Raw genomic sequence first — 15,776 nt, forward strand, 5'->3', positions numbered from 1 at the left:
CCTGGCACTATCTCAGGCACAAGGCAGCTGGGAAACCAGCCCGGAGGGACCCGCAAAGGTTCAGCCTCCTGGAGGTCATTGAGATGCCTTCCGTCCCCAACCAGAGAGATCCGTGGGTACACGAGGAGGCGAGGCCTGGCTGGGAAGGTGAAGACAGGTCCGTACCTTCCCTCGCTAATGTGGGAGTTGGGGTGAGCTGGCTCTCACCCACCTTCCCAAAGAGGACAGAAGCTGTTGATAATGCTGACACTCAAACAGAAGAGGGAAGGGCCTGGGCTGGTTCTAAGGGCAACTCTGCCTGGATCTGAACAAGTGGCCCCTGCTCAGGGCCTGTCAGCTCACTGGGAGGGCCGCGCAGAGAGGTTCAGAGTTTTCTTCCCACTCAATGCTTGGGGAGTCCACAAGGCTCTGCGGAGACCAGTGAGATTGAAGCTGCATTGGCAGCAAGCACAGGCTTTGTTCAAACTGAATGTACTTGGGGCAACTGGGCAGGGTGGTGCTACCGACTGTCAGGTGGGCTACAGCCCACTTCCTCCTCCCCAGCTCCCTATCTGTGGTGCCTCTAACTCCCCAAAGCATGTTACACAGCCCAGTCTCATGGCTTAGTGGGGGAGCTCAAGTAAGAACCAGATCTCTGAGATGGGGGGCCCCCTCCCCAATCACAGTGATGCTCAAACCAGACGTTTGTGAAGGCACTTTTATAAGCTCTAAAGTGCTGAACAAATGTTACTGTTATTCTCCTCATCAAGTCTCCATAGTAATAATACCCACTTTCTGATTTTAGGCATAACATTACTATCCACATCAGAAATTTCCAAACCATGTTCTTCAGAATACACCACCGTCGTTTCCAGTGATGTTACAATTTTCAGGGTGGGGAGGAGGAGAGTCAAGGTACCTGTTTTTTCTTGTAAAATGCATTTTGGTAAATACGTAAGAAAAAGACCAAATACATTTATTCAGTTGTCCTTATCAATATATAATCATCTCATCATTAGTCATTAGGGAAATACAAATCAAAACCACCATGAAATGCTACTTCATACCCACTAGGATGGCTATAATCAAAAACACACAAGTGCTGGCGAGGATGTAGAGAAACTGGAATCCTTATACACTGCTGGTGAGAATGTAAATTGGTATAGCTCCTTCGAAAAACAGTCTGGCAGGTCCTCAACAAGTTAAACAGTAACCATATGACCCAGCCATTCCACTCCTAGGTACATACTCAAGCAATCTGAAAACATACATCCACACAAAAACTTGTAAACGAATGTTCACAGCAAATTATTCATAATAGCCAAAAAGTGGAAACCCAAATGTCTATCAACTAATGAATGAATAAATAAAATGTGGTCTATCTTCAATAGATGAATGAATAAAGAAGTTGTGGTATATAAACACAATGGAATACTATTCGGCAGTTAGAAAAGATGAAATGGGACCATTTGTGACAACATGGATGGATCTTGAGATTATAATGCTAAGCGAAATAAGTCAGACAGAAAAAGCAGAGAACAATAAGACTTCACTGATATGTGGTATATAAACCAAAAACAAAAAAAGAACAAGACAAACAAATGAGAAACAAAAACTCATAGACACAGACAATAGTTTAGTGGTTACCAGAGGGTAAGGGGGGTGGGGGGTGGGAGATGAGGGTAAGGGGGATCAAATATATGGTGATGGAAGGAGAACTGACTCTGGGTGGTGAACAACAATGGGATTTATAGATGATGTAATACAGAATTGTACACCTGAAATCTATGTAACTTTACTAACAATTGTCACCCCAATAAACTTTAATTTAAAAAAAAATGTGGGGCCAGCCTGGTGGCTCAGGTGGTTAGAGCTCCATGGTCCTAACTCCGAAGGCTGCTGGTTCGATTCCCACATGGGCCACTGGGCTCTCAACCACAAGGTTGCCAGTTCAATTCCTGGAGTCCTGCAAGGGATGGTGGGCAGCGCCCCCTGCAACTAAAATTGAACACGGCACCTTGAGCTGAGCTGCCGCTGAGCTCCTGGATGGCTCAGTTGGTTGGAGCGCGTACTCTCAACCACAAGGTTGCAGGTTCAACTCCTGCAAGGGATGGTGGGCTGCGCCCCCTGCAACTAGCAACAGCAACTGGACCTGGAGCTGAGCTGTGCCTTCCACAACTAAGACTGAAAGGACAACAACTTGACTTGGAAAAAAAAAATGTGATCTATCCATACAATGGAATATTATTCAACCATTAAAAGGGATGAAGTACTGACACGTTACAACATGAACCTTAAAAAATTACAAGTGAAAGAAGCCAGACACAAAAGGTCATATAAATGAGCCCATTTCTATGAAATGCTCAGAACAGGGAAATTTACAGAGAGAGAAGGGAGATTAGTGGTTGCCAGAGCTGAGGAGAAAGGGGAATGGGGATGACTGCTGATGGGTACAGGGTTTCTTTTGGGAGTAATGAAGTGTTCTGGAATTAGTGGTCATAATTGAACAACCTTGTGAATATATGAAAAACTACTGAACTGTATATTTTAAATGGGCGAATTTTATGGTATGTGAATATCTCAGTTTTTAATTGCAAAAAAATGTAATTATGTCTTTCAAAAAATGGCCTATGGGAAGAGAGAACAGTCCGGAAATCATAAAGAATTACTGACGCCCAAACCTGGAACATTTCATCTATGCACTGAAGCCCCCAGAGCATTTACAAATCACCCACGTATCGATGTATTTCATCTGGATGATGATCCCTGGCCTATGTTATATGTGGGCTTTACCTTATAATTTCAACACATACCTGTGAAATTATTCAGTTTATTGTATATGATACAATAATACTATACAACTTATTCCGTACAGATCCGTGACTAAAGTCCTCCACAAGAAACATGCACAAGAAACATAAACTACTACAGTTGTTTCATAAACACATAATCTAAAGGCGTTCCAATGTTAAATGTGTTTGGTAAACTACCACTGTTCTCTAAATTCTATAGTATAAAATGGCAGCTTATCTTTCTAAAGAGCCTCTCATTTCAGGACACAAGACTTTGATCACCTCTTTCCCCGACTGCTACAACCTATTCAAAAATTTCATTCCGTTGCAAGGCGCCTGCTGCTGTGACAAGCTAGAGAATCTGCATTTCAGTGTCACCTGTTGGTTATTAGCTTCATCGGTGAGACAGCCAGCATCAAGGGCTTTCCACTCAGGCTTGTTTCCAGCCCCAACTATGAGCTCAGGCACTCATCTTCTCAACGACACTCAGTTGTGCTCTTGCAGTACAAGAACCTCTGGAAATCCCTAACGTGTACAAAGAGCAGTAACATTTGTCGTCACTCCTAGTCCTCAGCATACACTCCTCTAGGAATGCAACAATCACTTTTAAGTGTGGAATGCACATGGCTTCCTTCTGAGTCTTAACGTGTCTGGACACTAAGCCACCCACCGTCATGCTCTGAGGAGGCGGAAGTTAGATTCACCAAGAACTCTTCTACGATGTCTTGGGTTTCATTCATAGAGCCGTCAGTCAGTCACCTATCAAGTACTACTGAGAACCTAGAATGCGCCAGGACCTGTGCTAAGACAGCGATGGGGGAAAGAGGGCACCTCCCTCACCATGCAGGACACCACCACCCCAGACCAGCACTCCGGCCTCTTGCTCCCTGGTCCTCACGCCTGCCCCACCACGTACACAAACGCCTCCCTGAAGGCAGGAGGAGGCGCTGATCTGACGGGAGAGTCTGGCAGGTCTGTCTACCCCTCTCCTCTGGAATTCTCTGCAGAAGCCTGTCCACGCCTGCAGCGAGGCGGGCGGCTGTGCAGAGCTGCCTGTCCCTCCAGAAGTCTACCTGGGTCTTGTGCTCCAGGGTAGGTGGCTCCTGCCCCGTGTCTGTCACATCCAATCAAGCCAGAAACAGGGGTGGCAATTATGGGCTTCTGTCTGCCTGATCAGACAGAGACGGGAAGTAATGCCCCTGCCCTCGTGATTATATTCCAATAGGGAGAGGCAGACGACAAACAGATGAACAGGATGGTTACTTCCTCCAGCCTGCAGAGCAGTCCCACCGAAGGCCCTCGCCCGAGCCGTCTCTCTGACTGGAGCTCTCCTTCTCACTTCCCTCAGACCCTGCCAAATGTCACCTTATCAGCAGAGCCGTCCTGACCACAGGCACAAAAGAGTGAACAACTCCCCACCCCAACACACATGCACGCCATCTGTCCTTCCCTGCTTGACTGTTCTCTGCACCACTTATCCCAATCTGACTCGCTCTACGTGTATTGTTTCTCTGATTAAAGCTGAGTCTCACATCCCACCCCCCACGACCCCAGAAGGTCAGCTCTGTGCGGACAGGGACTTGGTCCTGTTTCCTGTTCACAGGTACCCAGCACAGCGCAAGTGCCTCAGGAACGTCTGCGGAATGAATGAATGAAGGAACAAATGAATATGTGCTACAAACAAGGTAATGGGAAAGAACATGAGGGCTGGGCTGGGGGCTGCATCAGAAAAGGGGTTCATGGAAGGCCTGAGTGGTTAGCATCTAATGATAGCGCAGTGATAGCATAAGAGAAACACCACAAAGCAGCAATACTGCTTGTGGGGGCAGAGCCCCAGAAAGAAGTTTCCAGGCTCTCGGCCTCACATAGACAGGTGCCTGGCTCAGGTAGTAAATGGCCATCAACTGTGATGGGATGGCCATCAGCTGTGGCTAGTTGGCTGTCAGCTGTAACCAGTGAGCCATTGGCCACTAATATAACTGCTGTGGCTACGCTAGCAGAGAAAGAGAGGAAGAATGGGGGCTAGCAAGAAGATGGTGGCTGTGCTGGCAAGTGTGGATGGCGGTTTGTGGACAGTGTGGATCCAGCCTCCAGTGAGAGTATAGTGCCGCCAGAGAGAATATAGTGGTATGACTCCCCTACCTATGGCTCCGTGGGTGTTCCTTTTTGGCCTCACCATATCCTGCGTTCTTGTATGGGGAGCGGGAGCAGAGACCCCGCAGGCCTCCCAGCATGACAAATGGCGCAGCGAGCAGGGTCTCCCGCACGATACTGCTGTACCCCCCAAAGGTGAGCCTCACCAGGCATCTCTGCAGGGGTCTGGCCACCCCAAAAAGGAAGGAGGAGGTGGCCGCAGGATCGTCTCAGTGCTGCGTCATGACAGGGGCACTGGGGCCGTTCATTGCGTTGATTTCCTCAGAAGGCAGCCGATTGGAACCACATTGTAAGACTGAACACACAACTACCAACACAGCTTCACTGGGTGAAACGAGTTACAGCATGGTGGCATTCAATCCTCACCACCAAGCATGACGAGGGTATCTAATCCTGTTTCACTGAGGAGCTTGAGGCCCTGAGAGATGAGATGGATTACCCACAATCCCCCAGCTAGTAACTGGCCCACTGGCGTGAAACTCAGGGTTGTCTCACTCCCTCAGGACCATCTACTGTCCAACCCACTGAGTTTTGTGGCAGGAGAGGATGTACACGAGTGTGATGCTAAGTGACACGGGTTCCTGGGTGGCATGGGCTGTGCCTGACCCCCGTGTGTCCCCTGCAGCTATAAATTCAGCGTCCACATGCAGCAGGTGCCTGGTCATTCCTGGGGCTTCAAAATGCTGTGTGGGCTCCTGAGAGGTGAGGCAGAAAGAGCTGGTTGTCCACTCCAAAACCTGCTCTCCTCTCCTTCCTGATTAACGGAACCTGTTTTTAACTGGGTCCTCTGCTTTGGTTCCCCATCCTGCTGCTGCAACACAGACGTGATGGCTAAATCTCTAGCAGCCATCCTGGGCCATGAGGACAAGGGCCACTCCCTGGATATGGTGAAGCAGAGCTGGGAGGAGCCGAGGACGCTGACGACTTCACAAAGCCCCTACGCCAGCCCAGGGGTGCCTGCCTCTGGACTTGGTTTAGATGAGAAATGTAGCTCAATCTTGCTAAACCACCACTATTTGCGGTTTTCATGGCATATTCTACCAACCTGATAAACAGCAAGGAAGGCTTACGCAAGAGAAAAGTCTTGATCTAAGTTTGAGAAGTGTGGGATTCCACTTGACAGACAGAATGAGATAACAGAAGGTGCAGAAGCAGCGCAAGCAAAGCTCTGTGAGGGGGGCAAAGGCTGGACGAGGACGCTGAAGCCAGCTGCTGTAAGTCTAGAATGTTGGAATAACCCGGGATGACAGCCGGCAGCCAGGAGGTGTTCAGTGCAAGTGGTTTGATAACATCAGCATTTTAGCAAGGTGAATGTATTTGGTTGGTGCAAAAGTCATTGTGGTTTTTGCAATTATGTTTAACCTTTTAAACAGCAATGACTTTTGCACCAACCTCACAGAGACCGGATAGCCTGGATGACGAGAGCTACTCAAATGTTTCCTGAATGCCTAGTGGGCGCCAGGCATCGTGCCTCCCAGGGGCGGCTGCACAGGGCAGAATCCCCGAGAAGGGTCTAAAAGATGTCAGGAGAGCACCAGGTGCTCCTGTATCTCTACAGCTGTGACTCCCACACCTGCCTCTGCAGCCCCACAAACTCAGATTCCTAGGAGAGGTGACCCACAGACGGGGCAAAGCCCAGGATTCTGTATTTTTAGTGACTGTCCCCAAGTGATTCTATGCAGTTAGTCCATGGACCTATTATACAGACTAGAGGCCACTCCTTACCTGGTACCAGGAATGTAAAAGGCTTGGGTGTTTATTACATAGGTGAACAAGCTTTTAGAGGACAACAAACCAGTAGGTATGGAAAGACTTTCAATAATAGTTGAAACAAGATTTTTCTAGTTAAGTGAATGTTTTTTAGGTATTTTAAATACCTACAAGATATTAACTAAAATATGATCTGAGGTCACTAATCATGTTGTATGATCTATTTCTGCAACCATTTCAACCAAAAGGTATTTCTGTGTCACTTGAAAATAGCCTACGGGTGTCAGCACAAGTTATAGGCCAGCTCACTGTTAGATGCGGGGCTGCTCTGTATGGAACAGGCATGGAGTCCCAGAGCCCACCCTGAGGGAGGAGGGGCCCCCAGCTGTCTCCGGACACTAGGGTGGGCAAGGAGCTGCCTTCCTCTTCCTAAGGTGTGCTAACACACTTCAGGGAAACTCTCCCTGGGAGCGAGCTGTCCTTCTTATCTTATCTTAAAAGAAGTGCTCCTTAAAGGAGAAATGTGGTACGAAGGGGAAAACATTGGCTTAGGACACAGGTCAGTAACCCCCAGTGGCCTCGGGCAGATTTCCTCACCTGTTGTGCTGGTAAAGATCTCTTCCAGCTCTGATGCAACCAGGATGAGAATTTCTACAGTTTCTTTTCTCCTAATACTGAAAAATGATCCCCAGTATAAAATGCACTCCCATGTAGAAGGCATGATGTCTGGTGCTAGGGATACAATATGTAAGAGAAATCAGGGTCCATGCCCTTCAGGAGTTTATAGTCTAGAAAGGCAGAGACATAATTCATTCAGTAAATTATACAATTACAACTGAAATAAATGTGACTAAGAAAAATATTTGGTGCTATGAGAGGATGGGGTGGGGGTGTACTCTAGGCAGAGGAAAAGGCATGTATGAAGTGGTGCCAGAAGACGGTTTCTTTTCAGGAAGTGTTTAAAGAAAAAAGAGCACCTTTTATCACAAACAAAAAACAGATTCACAAATATGAACGCCAATGTAATAGGGGCAATTTTCTGCTGGAACTGATAAACCCTTATCCGATCCCAGCCATCTGGCTAAAAGCCCCCAAAATCTCACCCCGTATGCCTCAACAGGGTGGTGTCAATTCCTTCATGTCATTTGCAGCTGCCTCCAAGTCTTGGATAACGGCTGTGGCTTCTCTCCATCAGCGGGAGAGAAACACATAAAACACAGGCTACTAGCTGGGCACCTGGCCCTGAGGCTAGACCTGCTCCTGGACCAGTATTTCTGGCGCCGACTATATGCCAGGCATGAGGCACAGGAATGGGAGACAAGACGTGATATAGTCACAGCACCAGGAAGGTACACGAGAGAGGAATAGGAAGACATGCATTTCAAGTGGAGGTTACTTGGACGGCTTCAAGGAGGGGATGGTATCTGAATAGGGGCAAGACTTGGAGATGGAGAGAGAAAGTATCCTGACAGTGGAATGACATAAGCAAACACATATCGGCTGGATAGCACTGGGTGTGCAACAAGCTGTGGCTGGAGTCAGGATAAGGAATGGTAGACCTGGCAATGGTGTAGCGTAGGCCTGAGTTGCTACCTTTGACTCAGAAAGTTAAGAGATGCCAGTGCTGGTCTTCAAGGTGGTGTCTGGAGAGCTGGTGAAATCACAGCTCTGCCCAGACCAAGGGCCGTCAGTTTTCTCCACTGGACTAGCTCAGAGGTTCTCAAACGTTAGAGTCCTATGGATCACTGGGTACAGGTTGCCAGGCCCCATTTCCAATCAGAAGATTCCAATTAAGTAAATGAGGATGGGCCCCAGGTTGAAAAACCCCAGGTGAGACCACAAGCTCCAGGCCTGGATTCTTGGCCTCCTATAGCATCAAGTGCAGGCCCAGGTTAATTTCTCTGACTAGTGCGTGTTCCTGATGGGCAGGGGACAGACCTTCGATGCTATAAGGGGAAAGAAGAATGGAGCTGTGAAGGACTCGGCCTGGACTGTCTCCAAGTTTAGGGATACTCTCAGCAGATGTGAAAGCTAAGTCAAGAGTGGCCAAGGGCTCAGGAGGAAAGAAAGGACATTCTGGACAAGCTGTCAGAGTACAGCTTGTACACATTCAGTACCATTAAGATCTAAGGTACATGTAAGGGACGGATAAGAAGTGAAGCCGGACAGGAAGGCCTGGCCCACAAAACAAGCAGCCCTACCAAGAAATTGCCACTGATTCTATAAGCAACAAAACGCCACAGCAGACCCTTGAGCCCCGCAGGATCCTGGCAGCAGCTCCCCTGGGTCACTTACTGGGCACAAACACATGGAACAGTACTCCTGCCTCTCCACCACTCCCCACGACCAACACCAGTCTCCATCCTTTAAGATCCCCTACTACTATCTAAAAATCACACCTTGGATCCCCTCTGTGCAACTATTAGGTCAAATGAGGCAAGCAATTTGACTGAGGCAATTAACACTAAACCAGGAACCCAATCTCTGAGATGACGGGGACAGGAGGAAGCTGCCATCGCAGCAGGATGGTCCAACCTGGAACAAGGTGGCTAGCTCTGTTCTGCTCTGCTCCCCAGATCATACTTCGTATAGCTTTCTCTTCCTCCGTTGGAGAACCCACAGCTTCTCTAAATGAGTTCATGACCCGTGGGGATAGGAGAGAAGGGAGTTCAGAGACAGGATGAGAGAGTTCCCACTAGCTGGGTTGGGGCATTGATCATTTCCGACTAAAATATCTTGAAAACTAAGAAATGTCACTGCAATTTCAACAATTCAAGCGGCCTCACTTCAGACCCTGTCCAGCTCTGACTCTGCACAGGATGACGATTGGTGCCTTCAAATGACCTGCTTCAGCAAAAAAGTCAAAGACTGAGGAGAATAAAAAGACGTGCAGACTCTGAAGGTACTGCTGAATCCTGCAACGCTGGCAAAGAGGGGGCGTGCTGATTCTCGAGGGGGCCACAGTTAGTGGGGGGAGATCTGGTCAGGGTTGTCAGTTAACTCCGAGGCTCCACTCCTGCACCAGCTGAGTGTCTGGCTCGCGGACACGCCCCGGAGGATGCCCGCAGCACGTTGTGAAAGCAGTTTGGGCGGGGCGGGGGCGTGAAGGGTTAGGTTTCTACAGGCATTGGCAGTGGACAGCATAATGAAGACACCCGTCTCCCGACTCCTGGAGCCTAGTGGATGGGGCTGGGGGCAGGATGGGCGACCCTCCCGGAGCCCCCAGCTGCGGCCCCGCTCACCTTGCACTTGAAGCCGGCGGCAGGCGGCAGCAGCTCCCGCAGCAGGGCCTTGGCCACCTCGCGGCTGGCCTCCTCGCTCACAAAGTGCAGATTAAGCACCTCGTGAGCCTCGAACTTGGCGAGACGCAGCAGGGAGCGGAGCGCGACGCGGGCCTTGGCCTGCAGCGCGGCATTGTGTTCCGCCTTGGTGAACATCATCAGCAGGTGGTAGTCCACCGGCACCGCCCCACCGCCCTCCAGGCTCTTGGCCTTGGCACCCAGGACCGGCGCCACGGAGCCGCGTGCCAGTTCCGGGGCGAGCGGAGAGGGCACGGCGGGGACCCCGGCGCGGGCCTCCTTCAGCCTCTTGGTGGCGCTGGAGAAGGTCTCCCGGCCCGAGCCCAGGTAGTAGAAGGCACAGACGGCAAGCGCCGCGGCCAGCAGCAGCGCGCAATAGTGGGAGCGCACAGCGCCCAGGCGCGCCATGGCCCGAGAGCATGGGAGGCCACCTCGGAGGAGACCCATGCGCCACGGACCGGGGAACCTAGCAGCCAGAGAAGGGACGCGGAGACCGGGTACCCAGGTAGCCACTTAGTAGCACCGGCAGCGGGCCGCGGCCATGGCGGAGGCGGAGCCACGCTGCGCAGAGCCTATCCGCGGGCGCTGATGCGCGGAGAGGTGTGGCCAGGCCTGCCCGGAGGCTGCTGGGTCCTAAATTCAAAGGGATTAGAGCCAGGATGGACCCGGCGTCCGTCCGCTGTAGCCGTCCCAGCGTGATCTAAACTGCGGGTAAGGACTCGGACGCAGAGAAGGCCAGCAGGCTGTAAGATCCGTGGAAACTGGCCTTCTTAAGTGCCCAGTCCCAGACTCAAGAATCGAAGCTGAGCCTTGAAAGGAACTGAGGCGCCCCAACGCAGGACCTTCGGTTAGCAAGAAGACTATAAACCGGATGTATAAAGAGAAAAATTTTCTCTCTATACGTGCCCCCCCGCCCCAATTTTGTAGAGGCCTTAATTCCTCTCCCTAACTCCCTTCGCATCTTGGAGACTAGCTCAAGCTGGGGAATTAAAACTGTAGCAAGTTCCTTCCCCATTCACAGTAGGGTTGACACTTGTGGAAATCGCGCTCACCCCACTTGGCATCTCTGAAGCCGACCAGAGACATCTAAAGGGTGTGACCAGCAGGGGGACCCCGCAGCCCAAAACTGCAGGTTAGTTCAGAGAGACCCAAAAGAGTAGTACCAGAGATTGCGATACTAATTTTTTTTTTTAAAGCAAACTTCACTATTTTTAAAGAGCCTTAATATGTACCAGGTAGTTTTGCAAATTCTTAACGAAGGCACATTGAGGTAATTTCTCCAAGGTCACACGCAGTGGCAATTTTGATTCTAGACAGTTGGACATTGCCAACTACATAAAAATTCATGAACTTCAATCTCCTAAGGACTGATGATGTACCGGTGTGTAAGTAAACATGTACAAATGGTCTGCATGCTTGAAAAGAGGTGGTGAAAATGCATGCACAAATGCATGTGCGCATTGTCTCACACGTTTATTGTGGCGTGCCTTTATTTCTCAAAGTGTGGTTGCTAGACCACAATTCATCTCATTTTGTAACTCTTGTTCCTTTCAACTGGAGTGATACTTTTCTGTAAAACATTGGACCTCTGAAACAGGTTTGGCAACAATTTCAATGCATACTACTCACCTTAAAAACATCACTAACAGAATTAACTGTTGAGTAACAGGCTCTTACTTTGGTTCACATAAACCCTCACAAGTCTATGCGGTAATATTTGCACAGTACAATTGAGGAGATTGAGATTTAGAGAATAGCCCAAATCTAGTTGGCTAGTAAGTAATGGAGCCAGGATCCTAACCCAAGTCTCACTGCCTCCAAAGCTCAAGCTTTCAGCCAAGATTAGCACTGAAAGAAGCAATTTGAGCTCTGAGTTATATTGTACCACAACCTTCAGCAGAAGTTAAGAGAGCTGGACTTCCAGGCTGAAGTCCACTCTGCCACTGCAAGTTGACAGACACCGGGCAAGTTAATCACTCTGAGCTCAATTACACTCGTATGCAAAATGGGGCTAATACTAGTACCTATGCTGCATACAGTTATGAGGGACAGTAGATTAAAACACAGTTACAATAGTACCTAACACATAAACAAATATAAACTATGCTAGAAACACCAAGTTCTAAAAAAAAAGTCTAAATATTCAACAACAAAATATAATTTAGCAACCATAGCTTTTTTGGAATATTTACAAAGATTAAACCCCAAATCTCCATTAGGACTTCCTTACATGTCCCACAGAATCCCCACAGCAGTGTGCTACAGCTGCATCATTATGTTCTAATTATTGTTCATTAATAAATAATTCTTAAATTGTGCCTTTTAGTCCCCCGACCTACACGATCACTAAGGTGGTTTTTTCTTCTGCAACTTACTCTAGAATTTATTGAACAAATATTTTGTTCTTCAGAACTTTGTAAGACCTCCCTACTCCTGGAATTTATGGAAGAAATGAATAACAAGATAAATTATATTTTATGTAGAAAATCAGTAGATGCAGGAAAATACTCAATAGATTGGTCTTATCTCTGGCTTCTTCATTCTCAATTCTTTGACCATAAGGAAAAATTAATTTTGCAGCCTCCTGAAATATACTGTTGACTGAAAGCTAAAATAGTGAGTTAAAAGTAGCCAGTTATTCAGTAGAAATTAAGTTACTACTACACGCTAATCATAGTAGCACCTGTGGATACAGCAGTGAAAAACAACAAGAATCCCTGCCCTCATGGAATTTACATTCTAGCAAGGGAAACCAGCCAAGTAAGAAAAAGTATGTAGTGTGTCAGATGGTGATATGTGCTCTTTTCTCAGATTAAAATAGGTACATCTGGGTATATAATAAGTAACATGGCTAAATAGACAATGAATTTTGGTAAGCACAATAACCCTTCAGTTCTAACTTTAACTTTGGCCAAGTTCCCTGACTTCTGACCAGAGATTTAAGGTAATTGGTTTTTCCTGTTGCGTAATTTCTACATCTATGGGGACAGAGCCAGGAGTGCAGTTTCCAGGCTCTCGGCCTCACGTGGAAAGGTGCTGGCTCAGGTAGTAAATGGCCATCAACCGTGATTGGATGGCCATCAGCTATGGCTAGTTGCCCGTCAGCTGTAACCAGTGAGCCATTGGCCACTAATATAACTGCTGTGGCTATGCTAGCAGCAAATGGGGGGCTAGCAAGAAGATGGTGGCTGAGCCTGCAAGAGCGGATTGCAGTTAGCACGGCAGGTTGTGAATAGTGTGGCTCCTGCTTCCTGTGTCTCCAACCCAGCCGCCAGCGAGAATATAGTGGTATGATTTCCCTATCTATGGCTCCGTGGGTGTTCCTTTTTGGCCTCACCGTGTCCTGCATTCTTATGTGGGGAGCGGGACCAGAGACCCCGCAGGCCGTCCCACGTGACACATGGCGCAGCGAGCAGGGTCTCCCGCACGACAAATGGCGCAGTGAGCAGGGTATGGTGCCGGCCAAAGCTCTCCAAAAGGCAGTAGAGCAGTTTGTGTGAATGAACACTCAGTATCAGGAAGACCAGGAGGAGCAGCTGCTGGAGAGCTCGATCCCCATGGAGAGGTGGAAAGACGTGGACGGTTCCCCAACCAGCAGAGGCCAGAGAAAGCGAAGGCTGTTGCAGCCCTGTGGGCTGGGACGTACTTGCTGATGCAACCCGGATGCGGGACTTGTCCCAGGAGGAAACACTTGCTGAGTCTTCCATGGGAGATGAAGGTGAGGTCTAGGTCGTCCCTCACCCCCAGGACAGCCCTGGCGAATGACTATGGACTAGGGGGAATTGCCTTCCATCCCTAATTTAATGGACCACTTGACTGTTTAGGAACATACCACCATGTAGTGGAACTGGCGGATGTTTGCTTTTGTGTCTTGACCGGCAGCCATCGAGAATATGTAAGCACCTTGACTGTGAGCCACTGTTGTTCCAGCACAGTGCCCTGAGAGGCCCTGGCTGTGACCAGGAAGTGTGGCTGTGCCCACAGAGAGTGGCAGTGCCCTGAGAGCCCTGGCTGAGTCCAGGAAGTATGGCTGTGCCCAGAGAGTGGCAGTGTCCTGAGAGCCCTGGCTGATTCCAGGAAGTGTGGCTGTGCCCAGAGAGAGTGGCAGTGCCAAGAGCCCTGGCTGAGTCCAGGAAGTCTGGCTGTGCCCAGAAGGACTGTTGGTGGCCTGAGAAACTGGCTGTGTCCGGGGAGACTGGTGGTACCCTAAAAAGCCCAGTAAGTCTAGCTGTGCCCAGAAGCACTGGTGGTGCCCTGAGAAACCCTGGCTGTGCCCAGAGAGCCTGGCTGTGTCCAGGATATTGCATTCACCTCCAGGCTCCTCGCACAGGGCCCCTCGCGGAAGACGCTTGTCGTGTACATTGTGAGGCGAGACCCTGTAGGGGTGGAGTGTGGGGACAGAGCCAGGAGTGCAGTTTCCAGGCTCTTGGCCTCACGTGGAAAGGTGCTGGCTCAGGTAGTAAATGGCCATCAACTATGATTGGATGGCCATCAGCTGTGGCTAGTTGGCCGTCAGCTGTAACCAGTGAGCCATTGGCTACTAATGTAACTGCCGTGGCTACGCTAGCAGAAAATGGGGGCTAGCAAGAAGATGGTGGCTGAGCCTGCAAGTGCAGGTTGCAGTTACCAGGGCGGATTGCAGCTAGCAAGTGAGGTTGTTTGGCAGAGACAAGTGGACGGTGGGTTGTGGATTGTGTTGCTACTGGTTCCTGTGTCAACCCAGCCGCCAGCAAGATTATAGTGGTATGACTCCCCTACCTATGGCTCCGTGGGTGTTCCTTTTTGGCCCCACCATGTTCTGCGTTATGTGGGGAGCGGGACTAGAGACCCTGCAGGCCGTCCCGTGTGACACATGGCGCAGCAAGCAGGGTCTCCCGCACAACATCTGTAATGTTGGATAGATTATCAATTTTTTTTATTGACAACTACCCAATATTGTCAAGGATAGAAAGAAACAGGCACTGTCCTTCACAGCAGATGAGGGTTTGTTTGGCAATACTAAACAAACTGGAGGGCCCTTTGGTAATACTAAAATCTTTCTGACCTCTAAGAGGACTTTTTCTCTTTCCTATCCAAATGAATGTTTCTGCCAGATACAGGGATTCTCAAATTCTGGTTGGCATTAGAAGCACCTGGGGAGCTTGGTAAAAATATAAAGGCTCACACCCTATTTATCTTCAACGAGCCTGAGCCTCAATGGTGATTGTTTCACGGACCAAAGTTTGAAAAGCACTGCCCTAGATTTTTACCCAGCCAACCTCTCCTTCTGCTTGACCTTGACTTAGATGTCACTGCCTTGACAAGTGGTCTCTAAACACCAACCCATCTATTGTCTCGCTGAGGCACCATCCTCAACAATCCCACAAGACCACCTATAAACTACTCAGTCCCATCTTTCTCCATTGCAAGAAGGCAAAACCCCCAAGAGAACAGGAGGTGTGTCTACCTTTTTACTATATCCCCAGTACGAATGATTGACTCAATGAACAAGCTGCAAAAATATACCCACCCATTGTGAACCTACTAGAAATTCACTATTAGGAATTCATCCTAAAGAAATAATTAAGCATGTATTCAAATATCTAGCCATAAAGCAGAGCTAGGTTTATGATGACAAGAAATTGGAATCAAATGTTTATCAATAAAGGGGTCAAACTAAAATAATGTTTTCAATAAAAGTGATGTATTCAGCAAACTGCAAGTGGAAATTTTTAAAATAATAAATGGAGCAAGAACCTGGATGGCATGCAGGGCGTCATGTGGGGTCTCTGGTCCCGCTCCCCACATAAAAACGCAGGATATGGTGAGGCCAGAAAGGAACACCCACAGAGCCATAGGTAGG

General features: G+C 48.8%; 1 protein-coding gene across 2 annotated transcripts in view; it reads right to left on the reverse strand.

The window, feature by feature from the left end:
* Nucleotides 1–10,503, reverse strand: part of XXYLT1 (xyloside xylosyltransferase 1) — a 165,250-nt gene extending 154,747 nt beyond the window's left edge. Inside the window, exon 1 of one of the 2 annotated variants that reach the window (XM_019723388.2) lies at nt 9,878–10,502. In XM_019723388.2, the coding sequence (XP_019578947.1) occupies nt 9,878–10,381 (504 nt within the window). In that variant the 5' untranslated portion in view covers nt 10,382–10,502. Of the gene's footprint in view, nt 1–9,877 lie in introns of both variants that reach the window. The other variant, XM_074329703.1, reaches the window with a different exon arrangement.
* Nucleotides 10,504–15,776: the final 5,273 nt, after the last annotated feature.

The sequence above is a fragment of the Rhinolophus sinicus genome, linkage group LG01 (genome assembly GCF_036562045.2).
Source record: "Rhinolophus sinicus isolate RSC01 linkage group LG01, ASM3656204v1, whole genome shotgun sequence".
In the NCBI taxonomy this organism is placed as follows: domain Eukaryota; kingdom Metazoa; phylum Chordata; class Mammalia; order Chiroptera; family Rhinolophidae; genus Rhinolophus; species Rhinolophus sinicus.